A 12876-nucleotide genomic window follows, 5' to 3' on the forward strand; every position below is an offset into this window, starting at 1 on the left:
CACTTGGAGTGGCAGAAGCTGGACATTTTTACCATTTATCAATCTAACCCTAAACCTTTCCCCTAAACACAAATGTGTGGATATAGTTAAATATATGATACAAGAATGCTGTACATGTCATTTTTATTAATGCATTGTGTACGGTTCATCCTTTCTTGTGCACATTTCAGCTCAGGGTAACTACAGGAGGTTGTGGCAGAAGATCGCCTGACTCGTCTTGGGCCCTTTCACCCCTTCACCTTGCCCCCAGTTGGCAGTCTGTTCCAAATGACCACATGACACCAATCTACTGTGGGAAGGAATGATCCAAATTTAGATAGCACACGCACACTTAAATGTACAAGCACAGGATATAACAGGACTCGCACTACTAGTACTAGCTTTAACAAAACTTTCCCCTCACGTAGCCAGGGCAAAGGCAAAGACACACACTAGAATGTGTACACACACACACACACACACACACACACACACACACACACAGGAGCAGGAGCTATAATTACACTTTCCTGTGAGTCCCTGGAAATCCAGCTGTGATGGAAACTATGGTCAAACACTGGATCTACTGGATGTGCACAGTTATGTTGCAGTACTGAACCCTTATACCCTGCGTTATTCTTTGTGACAAAACTAAAAACAGCTCAGACTGGAGTCCTTTCAGGCTCACCACACTCAGAAAGTTCAGCTCTGAATTCATGACAATGACTCTAATCTTTACCGCGGCATTGCACTGAAGCTCCCTGAATTGAACTTTATATAATTTTCTTTGATCACAGCTGCTAACAAATTTATTTGTACGACACTTGATTATTCAGTTAAGTAAACCTTATATTTAGTAAGTAAATTTCTGTACCTAGACCCACCAACAACCATGTATGGACACTTTAAAACACTTTAAAAAAAATATCTTGGAAGAATTTCATCGTTTTACCACTTCATCCAACAGTGTGGACACTTTTATTTTTATTTTTCAGTTCTCAATAGTTAAACTTTCAAATTTTTCAAACACTTTTCCAGGTATATCATAGGCACCATGCATAACACATTTTCTAAAAACAAAAAGTCCACAGACATGGAATATTAGAGAAAAAAAAACAACAACAAATCATTGGAATTTATTCAGTGTTTCTTACAGTTGAAGGAAAAACAGTATAAAGAGAATGAGGGGGATAAAATGAAGGTCACAGTCAGCAATAATGTTAATACTGAGCGTAAGGTATGAAGGGGCATTGAGGGGAATCTGCAGCAGCCATACAGCAGATGTGCTTGGCTTGGGTTGAGTTGGCATAAGGACTTTGTGGTGCAGGGCTTAAGCTGATGCAAGTAGATGATGCGAGGACTCAGTGTTGGGTTTTACTCTGCTCTCTCATAGCGACGCGAGCAAACGACTTCTCCGAGTGTGAGTGTCTGCAATGGAGGGAAAAAGAAAGATTACATAAGACAAGAAACACACACATACAGATGTTAAGTGCATGCATTTTGCATGAGTACTCACTAGTGTGAGGGCATTTCCGTTGACTTCCCTGACCAGACTGGTCTCTTTGCCGTCCCACTTCTGTATGTGCACCATCTTCCCATCCTCTACTGTTACAATGGACTGCAGGCAACAGAGACAAAAAGAGGTCGGTTATACACTCTAGCTCATCATCCCATGAATGAGTGTTTGGATAATTGAAGGTAACTAAGTACTGTATATTTACTTAAGCTCAGTTTTGATTCACTTTACTAGTTTTTCTGTTTTTGCTACTTTATATTTCTACCATTACTTTTTACTCCACTACATTTATTTGACAGCTAGTTTACCTTGCGGATTACATTTTCAAATGCAAAAAATATGATGAGCTTATAAATGTGATGCATTCTTATACATAAAACTACCCCAAACTATATAAAGTAGCCTCACTTCGACCAGCTACAACAGAAAAATGCTACTTATTCAGCCAACCTATGTAACTTTAGCTTAACCGTTAGTTGTTACAAGCACTAAAACGTGATGTAACAGCAGCACGAGTAGAGCTGAGTCATAAAGTCAGTAAACCGACTCGGTAACGTCAGGTATAGCCTGCAGCAATATGTATTTAAACTTTACTAATGTTTGCTAACATTAACCACCATAGGCTCCTGGTCATATCAGAACAAGTAAGGCTGTAGCAGCAAAACACCTGAATATATTCAATTGTTTAAGGGTCTGTTCTAAATGTAGCCTTTTATTTGTAAGAGGAAGAGTGTGTTATTTCCTCTTTCAAAATGTATATGTCACTTTAAATGCATCGGTGACGACGATCAAATAAAATGATATATAATAATCTAACATTCATTCAACACTTTTATTTTTCTTAAATTGCCTCTTAAAGTTATTTTGGATCTGCCCAGCAAACTTTGTGTAAGTACAGTTTTCAATCAGACTGCGAAACGATCTGTGTCACAATGAACCAGACACATAGATGTTTCCACGCTGTGGCTTATTTCAAGTGAAGCAATCTGCCTTAATTTTTTTTTTCCCTCTCTGTCCAAGTAGTTCAAAAATGACATTCTTACTGTCTCTTTCCCTCTGCCTCTCTTTTGCACTGAATCTTAATCTTGAAATGCGACCTCCTCGCCACTGTAAATCTTTCCCCAGGCTTTTCATCCCTCTGACAGTTTGCCTTTAGGCTCTAATCATTTCTCAACTGTATCCCTTGACCACAGTTCATTCCCCTGTACCCCCTAGATTAAAATAAGTCGAGGATGCTGCGGTTCAAGTCTCATTTTATGGTCACAAATTAGGACCAAGTCATCTTCCCTGACACTTACCTCTCACCTCTGACCTCTGTGACCCACCTCCTCAGGTTCACATTTAAAATAGGAATGACAGCACCCAACTGTGACAAATCTCAGATGTTTGTTGAGCCATTCATCATCCTCCCGACTATAATTATAACTCATTGCTCATCATATATTTATGGATACTTCAGCATTTGCAAGTGTAGAGTATGTTTGATAGGGAAACTGTGGTTATAAAAAGTGTTCCCCTCATAGAGAGCCACTTAACCCTCTTTATCAAAGTAAAATCACTGTAAAAGTGAAAACTGAGGTTTTGCCCTTGAGTGTTATTATTCTACAACAGTCTTCTGACCTGAGCTTTGAGCTCTCACCTTAACCTTCCTGTCATCAGCGGTTGTCTCGTCAAACTCCTCTCCCAGCTTGAAGGAGAGCTCTGTGTTCTTAATGGCGCTCTGGGTCTTCACCGTCACCTTGTCGCCATCCACTGAGATAATGGTGGTGGGCTTGGTCAAGTTGCCGACCTTACGTGTAGCAAAGCCCACACCTGTAAAGAACAAAAACAGGTTGGTTAACGTAAATTGCCGGGGGTGGGGGGTGATACCCTTGAAAAGATATTGTTGCCTTGACACACAAAAACATTCATCAATAAGACTATAGGCATTCTGGCAGCTCTGTGGGGCTGTAATGCACAACCAATAAACAGATCAAACAAACAGACAGCGGGGTGTAGGCACAGATGTGCTTTAGGCTAAATGCTAACATTAGCGAGCTACATGCAAATTAACTGTAACTGTAACAAAAAGCACAGTTGAGGCTGATGGGAATTTCATTAGTTTTAGATATTAGATATTCATTTATAAATGAATATCTGCAAGTACTGGACAGAGTAAAATGTTTAACCAATGGTGGTGCTAAAGTTTTTTAAATTTCAAGCAAATCCCTCAAAAACGTGTTGAAAAATTTCACTCAAAATCAAATGTGAAACCTGCTGGTGGCGCTAAAGGAAACGTCAGGGGATCACCAAAGTCGGCAGGATTGATCCTTGGAAGATGATAAATGACTGTAACTAATCCATCCACCATGCAGATGTTGATATATCTGACGGGGTAAGAGAAAAATTTGACCTTCTTATGGTGCTAGATGAAATCAAGGGATCACTTAATACGTTATGAATTATTCTCTGGGGAACATAAATGTTGGCACAAAATGCCATAGTAATCTGTCCAATAGGTGTTGAGATATTTCAGTCTGGACCAGAGTGGACCCTAGGGATGGTGATATCTGTCTGACCGTCAGACAGGAATCACCATCCCTAGGGTCTTTAATTTATAAATGTTAAAACATTGTTGAATATTTTAAGTAATTTATGAAGTAAATACTAATAATATTACCAGAGTGGGGATATTACATGGAATGTGTTGATTAAAGTTGAAAGCAGTAGCTGTGGATTTGCCCTCTGGGTCTCCTTCATCTGACATACTCTCTAATCTCTATTTGTCTACTGTCCAAACCTGCAGCATGTTCTTCAAACACTGCAGGGTCCCATTGACCTGACTGCCTGTCTGGGCATGTATGTGTGCAAATAATTACTGGCTTTCCTTTTAGAGTGTTTTTGTATGTGTGTCACTGTATGAGGGATCGAGTTCATTGGTTCACAGTGACTTACACCCTTTGCTACTGAAGCAGACAATCTGTTATTTTTCAGGCTGACATGCAGTTCATCTCCAGGAGCTAAAACAGCTACTTTCCCACAGTCAATACAACAAAAAGTCACTTTGTGTGTGTGTGTGTATAGACGCCTCATTGATCAAGAGGATTGGGGTTAGAGGTCGAAGGGTCTCTGGTTTCTATGGTGACCAGAACAGAGAAGTCGATGGTAATATGGCTCTGAGGTCAGTGACCATGAAACTCTCTCACACACCCACACCACCTCACATAGCCAAATCATTTAGTGTCATTCTCCATGTTTGTAAAAGTCAGAGCACCTGCCCCCATCACACACATGTGATATTTAGAAGCCCTCTTTATCTGTACCTTCCCGTCCCATTACCTCTTTGGCATTGGAAGCATCTTAATATTCAACTCCTCCCATAGCCTCAAACAATGAACAGCTTTCAGTGGAGGTCACCCACATTATGCTCAAGTGGGTGTGTGTTCATGGGCTACTTTGTGTGTGTGCGCGTGTGTGTGAGCGTGTGTGTGTGTGAATGCCAGCTACTTGCAATTCAGTTTCTCACAGTGGGATTGATTTTCTTTTCTCAACGAAGAGAGAGCCCCTCCCTTGTTTCCAGCACTTAGGCCATGCAGTCGACCACTCTTCCACTTTTTCCTCCCTCTCTGGTTCCCATCTTCTCCTGCTTTCTTTCTTTCTCTCTTCTCTTTCTCTGTCCCTCTTCTGTTTTCCACCCTTCTACCTCAATTTTTCATTCTCCATCTCGATTCTGCCCAGATTAACCCCTTCATTGTCTCCCTCCACCTTTATACTTTTCCCATACCCTGCATTAATGGATGCAGGGTAAAACACACACCTAACACCATATAACTCTCTGAAGCCGACTTTTCACATGTGCTCACATGCAGCACTGGCAGAACTGCATCCGCTCTTGTTACACACGCATGCGCACACACTCACATGCATATACTATTCACAAAAAACACACACTTACCCAGTTCCTTCATGTATTCATCAAATTTCTCGCTCTCCTTGAGGTTCCATGTGCCAACAAAAGCCTCAGCCATGTCTGCAGTAGTATGGAGGAATGAGTGGGCAAGAGACTGAGTGAGTGTGTGTGTGTGTGTGTGTGTGTGAGACAGAGAGAGATACAGAGACAGTATAGTCAGCACCACAGACTGTGCTGCGATCCTACTGGCTGGATTTATACCGGCTGTTCATGATGTCATCAGACAGTGCACTGAGTGCAGAGGAGGAGGGAGTAGTGAGGGGTGGGTGGGCAAAGACAGAGGGAGACATGTGTGATATACTTGTTTTGCACAAATGGCTATGTGCAAATAAAGTATATCTGAAAGTGAATTAGAATTTTTCTGAATTATTTGATTGCGTCAATTTGTTTTGTCTCTGTAATATTCTAGGTAGTATAGTAATGTAGTTGCGTAGGATAGTGTAGTGTACAGGTGTCTTGTATTTTCTTACATTCTGAATGGTTGCACCTACATTTATAAACCTTGTACAACACGCTTTGGCAAAAATGTACTTATTTCTGGTCATGACAACGGAGCAAATTTGAATTTGAAGATCTTGTAAAGAGTAACAGAGGGTGAATCAGAGAGCAACAGGGACGGTGTAAAAAGACCCTCCCCCCAAGCTTAAGGGAATAAAAGACAGAGTAAAGAAAAGAGAGGGGGGTGGAGGAGGTCGGGGGGGGGGGCAAGCCCCCCCCTTGTCAGAAATAAAGAAAGAGAAGAAAAACAGATTGAGTCTAAGGGAGGAGGGAGGATGATTGATGTCTTTGAAAGAGTGGGGGAGGGGGTGTTTAAAGGTTGAAAAGAATGTCATGATAGTCCTCTCTGCCCCTCTTCTTGCCTCACTACTTTTCTCATCCTCGATCCCTCTTTCTCTGGTTTTCCACCGGATTTCGCACTTGTTTGACTTTTACAGACTTCAATCTGGCCTGCCAGAGTGCAGAGGGGGACCAAAACTGTGTGTATGTGTTGCGTGCACACTTTTAAGCATACATGCACACCCACATATGATGGCAGAGTGAGGTGTAGTCATGAGTGTGAAGATAAAGGTGCTGGAAGGTCGGTGTGGCACTACAGTGCTTATTTTGCACACATACACAAAAAAATGTCTTTGATATTTAGGAGGACATTGCGTCATCCTAAAATCATTCCCTGGAGACTTACAATGTCAAACAAATCCCTTGAAAAGACTAAAGCCGTCAATGAATCAATCCTGCTGACATGTGTTGCTTGTGTAGCCGAAGCCTGATATAGCATTTTCCACTGTGCCATACATCTAAATTGTTGTTCAAATGTGTATTCATCCACAGCTGAAAATAGTCCCCAATAAATGCACTATGTACTCCTGCTTGAGTAACAACAGCTAAAAACTACAGTGGCCAGCTGTTTAGGAAATCACTGGACCCTTTTTTATAAAATTAAACTATAAATTTGTGAGCACCTTTTAAAGATTTGTGTTGTCGGCGGGAACAATTGTGCTCACAGCTGACCACCAAACAGGGTAGGGAAGTCGAAAAGTATTGGGAGATGGATTTACAGTGAGGTAAGAAAGTTTAAGACCACAAAGTGGTCTCAGACAGTTATGGGGATGGTTGTTTATATTACAAGCCTACAGTCAATCATATCTGATCAAACCACTCCCACACAATCCTGATAAAGTAAATTAGCTTAAATTTTCGAACAACTAAATATTAGTTTTTTTCAAACTTTAATCTGATGGTTTCCTATTTAGTCATGCATATTCAATGTCTTACAGAAATACTTGAGATTTGAAACCAATTATTTAGGGAGTTTAATCCTAAAATTAAACGTTTTAACCAGGAGACAAGCTTTTTGTCCCCAAATTGTGACTACGTGAACAGATTTATGTCCCCACCATATGATTAATACAACTATACTCACACACACATTTGTACTCTGCTTGTGTGAGGACCAGCGCATTCCCTAGTCCCCAACCCTAAACGTGCCTACTCCCAACCCTAGTCTTAAAAGAATAATTCAACATTTTGGGACATACCCTTTTTACTTTCTTACCAAGTGTTAGATGAAAAGATTGATCCCACTCTAATGTCTGTCTGGTACATATGAAGCTGCAGCATGCAGCATGTTAGCTTAGCTTAGCATAAAGACTGGAAAAAGAAGGAAAGAGCTAGCCTGGCTCTGTCCAAAGATAACAAAATCCACATTCAAGCACCTCTATGGCTCATTAATTAAAATATTATGTCTCGTTTGTTTAATTTGTACAAAAACCAAAAAAATGACAAGTTGTGGTTCCACAGAGGGTTATGTACTGGACTACTTCTGGCTGTAGCTTCCAATTTAGTGTTAAGACATGAGAGTGGTATTGATCTTCTCATCTACTTAGAAATAAATGTGTTCCCCAAAATGTCAAACCATCCCTTTAAAACCAATTATACCCTTAACCCTACAACGAGGCCCTATCCCCCAAAAAGCCTTTTGAAGACGTGAGGACAGGCCATCGTGTCCTTACCTGCCAAAAATGGCCAAGGCTAAAATTCAAATCATCCTCACAAAGATAGATGTGCAAGAGCACACACACACACACACACACACACACACACACACACACACACACACACACACACACACACACACACACACACACACACACACACACACACAGACCAGACAAACGAACACACACAGTTAACAACATTCATTCAAAAGCACAAATTTCCACTCTGTCTCTCTGATGAAATTTACCTATTTGCAGATGGTCAGATGATCTCTGCAAGTTGTGTCATAGCAAACAAACATTAAAACACCCCATCCCATCACACACACGCACACACAATCACACACACACACACACACACAAAAGTCAGACACACACGCAGTTTACAGCTCTGAAATAACAGAAGCAGGGAAATAGGGGAAACGTCAATAGTGAATGCTTTTACATCACATCACACCATGTTACACACCCTGTCCCACTGCCCTTGTCCTCCAGTGGCCTCCCCTTTCCCATGTCTATTACTGTGTCTAAACTGTCACATGTGTATGTGATGGAATGAATCTGTGGTCTGTGTGGGTCTGACATTTGACATAAACAGGTGTGAGGGAGACACGTGGACAAGGACGGGAGGGGATAGAGAGAGGAGGTGAAAGGTCAAAATCATTCAGCTCCGGCCTACAATATGTTCACAGGCTTTCTGTGGCTATGTAAGTGTGTTTCAACATGAGTGTGGGTATATGTCTCATTTTATGTAATCTTATGATATAGTGCTCTGGGAAGCCACTGTGATCATAATTCCCATTAAGCTGAGTTTTCTCCAGTAGTTTTGGGCAAGAAACTCCCTGCACACACCCTTCATAATTGCTTTGGTGAAAGCTGTAGCTAGGCTGGATAAAGCCATGCATTCTAGTGCTCAATAAGCTCTATCCATTACATAAATTAACACAGATAGTAGCCTAACATTTGTATTACTGAGTACAGGAACACAATCTTTATCCTGTTTGTGCAGAATGTAATTATCTCCCTTTACTTTTTATTGAGTTGAACTTTGAACTGTATGTACATCGCAAAATCAATTTTTCAGGCTAGACTACTGTTGAGGTTGTTGATCGAAGATGTGATAATAGCCCCTACACTGTCCAGGCCAAACCTGCACAGCCTGTATTTGGCCTTAACATACGGGACTAACCACGCAGACATCTGTAAGTGTGTGTGTGTGTGTGTGTGCAAATACACACTGAGTTGACATAAGCAGAAAGCTGATGGGCTTGGACTGCTGAACAGGGTTGAATCCCCGAACAGCTAAAGGAGATTGGGAGAGCCATAAACCAAGGAATGCTGCTATTTCTTCCAGCTTTTAAAGGGCTTTCATGTGCATCTGTGTGTGACTGCGTGAATAATACAACTAAATAAACATCTGGACATTGCCACTCCTTTCTAACACACACACGTTTGTTCATTCATTCTGCAGCAGCTCTCTCTACGTCTCAGGTCTCACTTATCTGCACTCATTCTCACTCCCTTGTACACATGGAGCTTGAAAGAAAACAAGATAGAAAGTTAATCAAATGAATGCAGGGGTGAAAGCTTGAACTGTTTCATGACTGTGCATTATTCAGACGACAGTTTGAATGGTAGCCTTTTAAACCTGCAATTATTTATTAGGTACCAACTTTTAAAAAGGCACCTTTCATAAAGAGTATGTAAGCTCTAACTCATAGCTGTATTAATGGCTAATGGGTAATAACCCATTTAAAATGCAGTTTTAAATGTTAACAAGTCCTTAATTAAGGGTTTTTTTAAATAACACTTGATCAAGTCCATTAATGTTAAGTTGTCCAGAATTTCTGCAGCTCTTTTCCCACATGGCAATTGCTCAAACAGTCCTTCACAGGGAGGCTCCCTGATGAATTAAAGAGCTTGTTTTAAAGACAGCGAAAGTATAATGTTTGAGGTGGAGAAACACCAACCAGGGGGATTTTTTTTTTTTTTTTAATAAACTCTCCAAAACTCTTCCAAAAGTTGTTCTTGGTAATGGTTTATAACTGATTCATAAAGCAGTAGTAAGTGATTAATTAACCATAAATAGTATGTCAGTTATCATCCCGCTGCATGCCACTGAGAGTCTACACAAACGAATCTCGAAATATAAACCTACTACGATGTAATGGCAGATTTAAGTGAATCATGTGATTCATCTTTATGTAACTGAATAGTTCTCCCCAGGAACCACTTGGCCCTGTCCTGGGTCACCATGCCTGAGTGCAACTCCTATATGGCTGCCGGGACATACACTTGCATCCTCTGCTGGCGAGACACTGGTAGTGCTCTGTAAGTACACCAGCCCCCGGGTGTTACTGGCCCCATATTCATTTGGCAGTTGTGGGCAAGATATTACAGCCATAAAATCCCAACCACTGTATGTATGTGAGAATTTAGTGCTGCGAGATTAAGAAATGACCACCAAACATTGCATAATTCATTAAAAAATACTCAGTGGTAACACTTTATTTCAAGCCCTCCTATTTAGCATTCATAAGGAGTATATAAACTTTTAATAAACGGTTTATACTACACTATAAAGTAGTTAAGCGGATATAAGTTTTTATTTATGCATTTGCCCCTCGTGGGCACCGATGAGTGGAGGCTGGTGTATGAACAGATAATGAATGACAATATAGTAAAACACAGTTTTAATTACATGGGAGAAGTTGTAATTGTTGATTGGTACTTACATTAATAAACATTTAAAATGTCCTTATAGCTGTGTACAACAACATTAAAGTACACTATAACCAATTTATTAAATGTTTATATAGTGCTTTTAATTTCTAAAAAGGGTTACTTAAAGTAAACTGATGCCTAATCAACATTAATCCAGCAGAGGCTCTACTTGTTTCCACCATAATGTGGAACCAGCCAGGGACCTTAGTTTCATTTCACCCGCATCTCCTTCTCTCCATGTGTTCTCCTCTCAGCTCCCTACTATCGCTCTGTAATTAAGGTGCATGCAATTCCCTTAGAAAATGCTTAAAATAACAGATAAAAAACACCTTAAAGAAGGGAAATATGTGTTTGGGGGGTTAGATGACTATGGATTAACCAGCATGTTTCTTTTCACTGGAGAAAAAACACACTGTTAAGGCTCAGTGAGTCCAGGATATGGAGCCGCTGTAGCAGTTGTTGGTTCCTGATCCAATATTAACAGTATCCTTGGAGACAGAGCCATGGGCGGCAATGTATTAAAAGATAAACTGGACAATGTGTGTGTGTGTGTGTGTGTGTGTGTGTGTGTGTGTGTGTGTGTGTGTGTGTGTGTGTGTGTGCGAGTGTGTGTTTTTCTGTGTGTGTAGCAGAGTATTGAATTCCATCAGTGAAACTATGGTAACTGCCCCTGAGACTGGCAGTTCCTCTCCCCCCACTGTCAGTGTGATTTTTCACCGTAACTTTCCTCGAGTCAGTGTGATATAAAAGGTTTTGTTTGAGCCTTCAGGGTTTTTTTTTTTTTCTTCACGATCTCCTGAGTTCAAAAAGAAAAGGGTATTAACAAGGGCAGTAGCTACCATTGAGGACACAGAACTGAGGTCATGTCCTCTGACTGTTTCTGGGAATCTGTTGGATTACAAACACACAATTAATATTCTACATTGTGGTTTTGTAAGGTTTAATCATTTTTAATTCATTTTAGGGTATTTTACCTTTGTTAGATAGTTACAGCAGAGAGCTGACGGGGAAATGAAGAAAGAGAAAGATGGGCGGATGACCTGCGATTGCATAGTCAGCACAGGCCTTCAACAACCCGTGTTTCCAAACCTCTTTGGCTTGTGACCACTTAAAATGACGCAACTTGAAATACCTCATCACTGTTGTCACACATATGTCTACCAGCTATATCGAGATGAACCAAGGACTGATTTTGTTTCCCTGCATTTGTTAGAAACATTTCCCCAGAGTCCTGAGGGAGAAAAATTATCCAGTAATTTACAACAGTAAAGCAAATATTAGATGAAAGTCTATGCAGTAGAAAATGTATTTTCAATTCAGTGCAGTAATATTAAAAATTGCAAATTTGTCTCAAGGGGCTTTTTTCTTCTTTGCCCTAATGTTTATCATCTCAATGCCCCTTTAATTTATCTTTATTATGCTTGTGGGGTTCCCAACCTCACAGGGGGTTCTTCTTGAGGCTTGGTGTTATCATATTTGTTAGACTTTATAAATTTGACTGTATTTAGGTTAAAACACCAAATGAATGGATGAAAGAATGAATAAAAGACGAATGAAATCATTACATTTCATAAAGTTGAATTGATTTAGTTTACCTGGCAATTTGTAGAGGGCTTTAGACCAGTGGTAGGCTAATGGTGGCTCGGAGACCAAATCTGGCCCTGCGACAAAAATATTTGGCCCCCTGATGAAAGGTTTTCTTTTTTATAGCATCAAAACCTTTGCAACCTTTTTCATAAATCTTCTGTAGGTAACAATATAAATACAAAGCTCATGTAAATCCAAATGAATATGATCTTGTACCTCATCTAATAATAATAAAGGTGTGGGTCCAAAACAAAAATAGGTGATTCAAATGGTGTGCTGATAAAAAAAAAAAAACAACAACAACAAAACATCTTTTCTATGGCAACAACAACAGGACTTTCATTGAACCACAAATGAAGCAGGCGAATGTTGGTCATCATGCATTGTGTGTAGTCTCGTAGTGCAACACATAACATGTATTCACATATGAGTCATTTTCTGCCTAGTGAATATGGACAGAAGCATCTGTTATTGTTAGTCCTCACTTACTAATGGGAAATGACCTCTGCCCTCAGACACAATCCAACAGCAATTTTTGTAGGAATTCAGTTTTATGCTTCAATGAAGGAAGATATTCAAACACAAAACACTCCAACAAACAAAAAATAATACAAACCTGCGTCTCC

At 40.2% G+C, this 12876-nt stretch overlaps 1 protein-coding gene across 1 annotated transcript; it reads right to left on the reverse strand.

The window, feature by feature from the left end:
- Window positions 1-922: 922 nt before the first annotated feature.
- Window positions 923-5617, reverse strand: fabp3 (fatty acid binding protein 3, muscle and heart). Its single transcript, XM_040121128.1, has 4 exons — window positions 5430-5617; window positions 3135-3307; window positions 1496-1597; window positions 923-1407 (listed from the first exon to the last, which is right to left on the reverse strand). The coding sequence occupies exons 1-4, from the start codon at window positions 5500-5502 to the stop codon at window positions 1354-1356; spliced, it is 402 nt and encodes a 133-aa protein (XP_039977062.1). The 5' UTR covers window positions 5503-5617; the 3' UTR covers window positions 923-1353.
- Window positions 5618-12876: the final 7259 nt, after the last annotated feature.

This window comes from Xiphias gladius, chromosome 24 (genome assembly GCF_016859285.1).
Source record: "Xiphias gladius isolate SHS-SW01 ecotype Sanya breed wild chromosome 24, ASM1685928v1, whole genome shotgun sequence".
Classification (NCBI taxonomy): Eukaryota; Metazoa; Chordata; class Actinopteri; order Istiophoriformes; family Xiphiidae; genus Xiphias; species Xiphias gladius.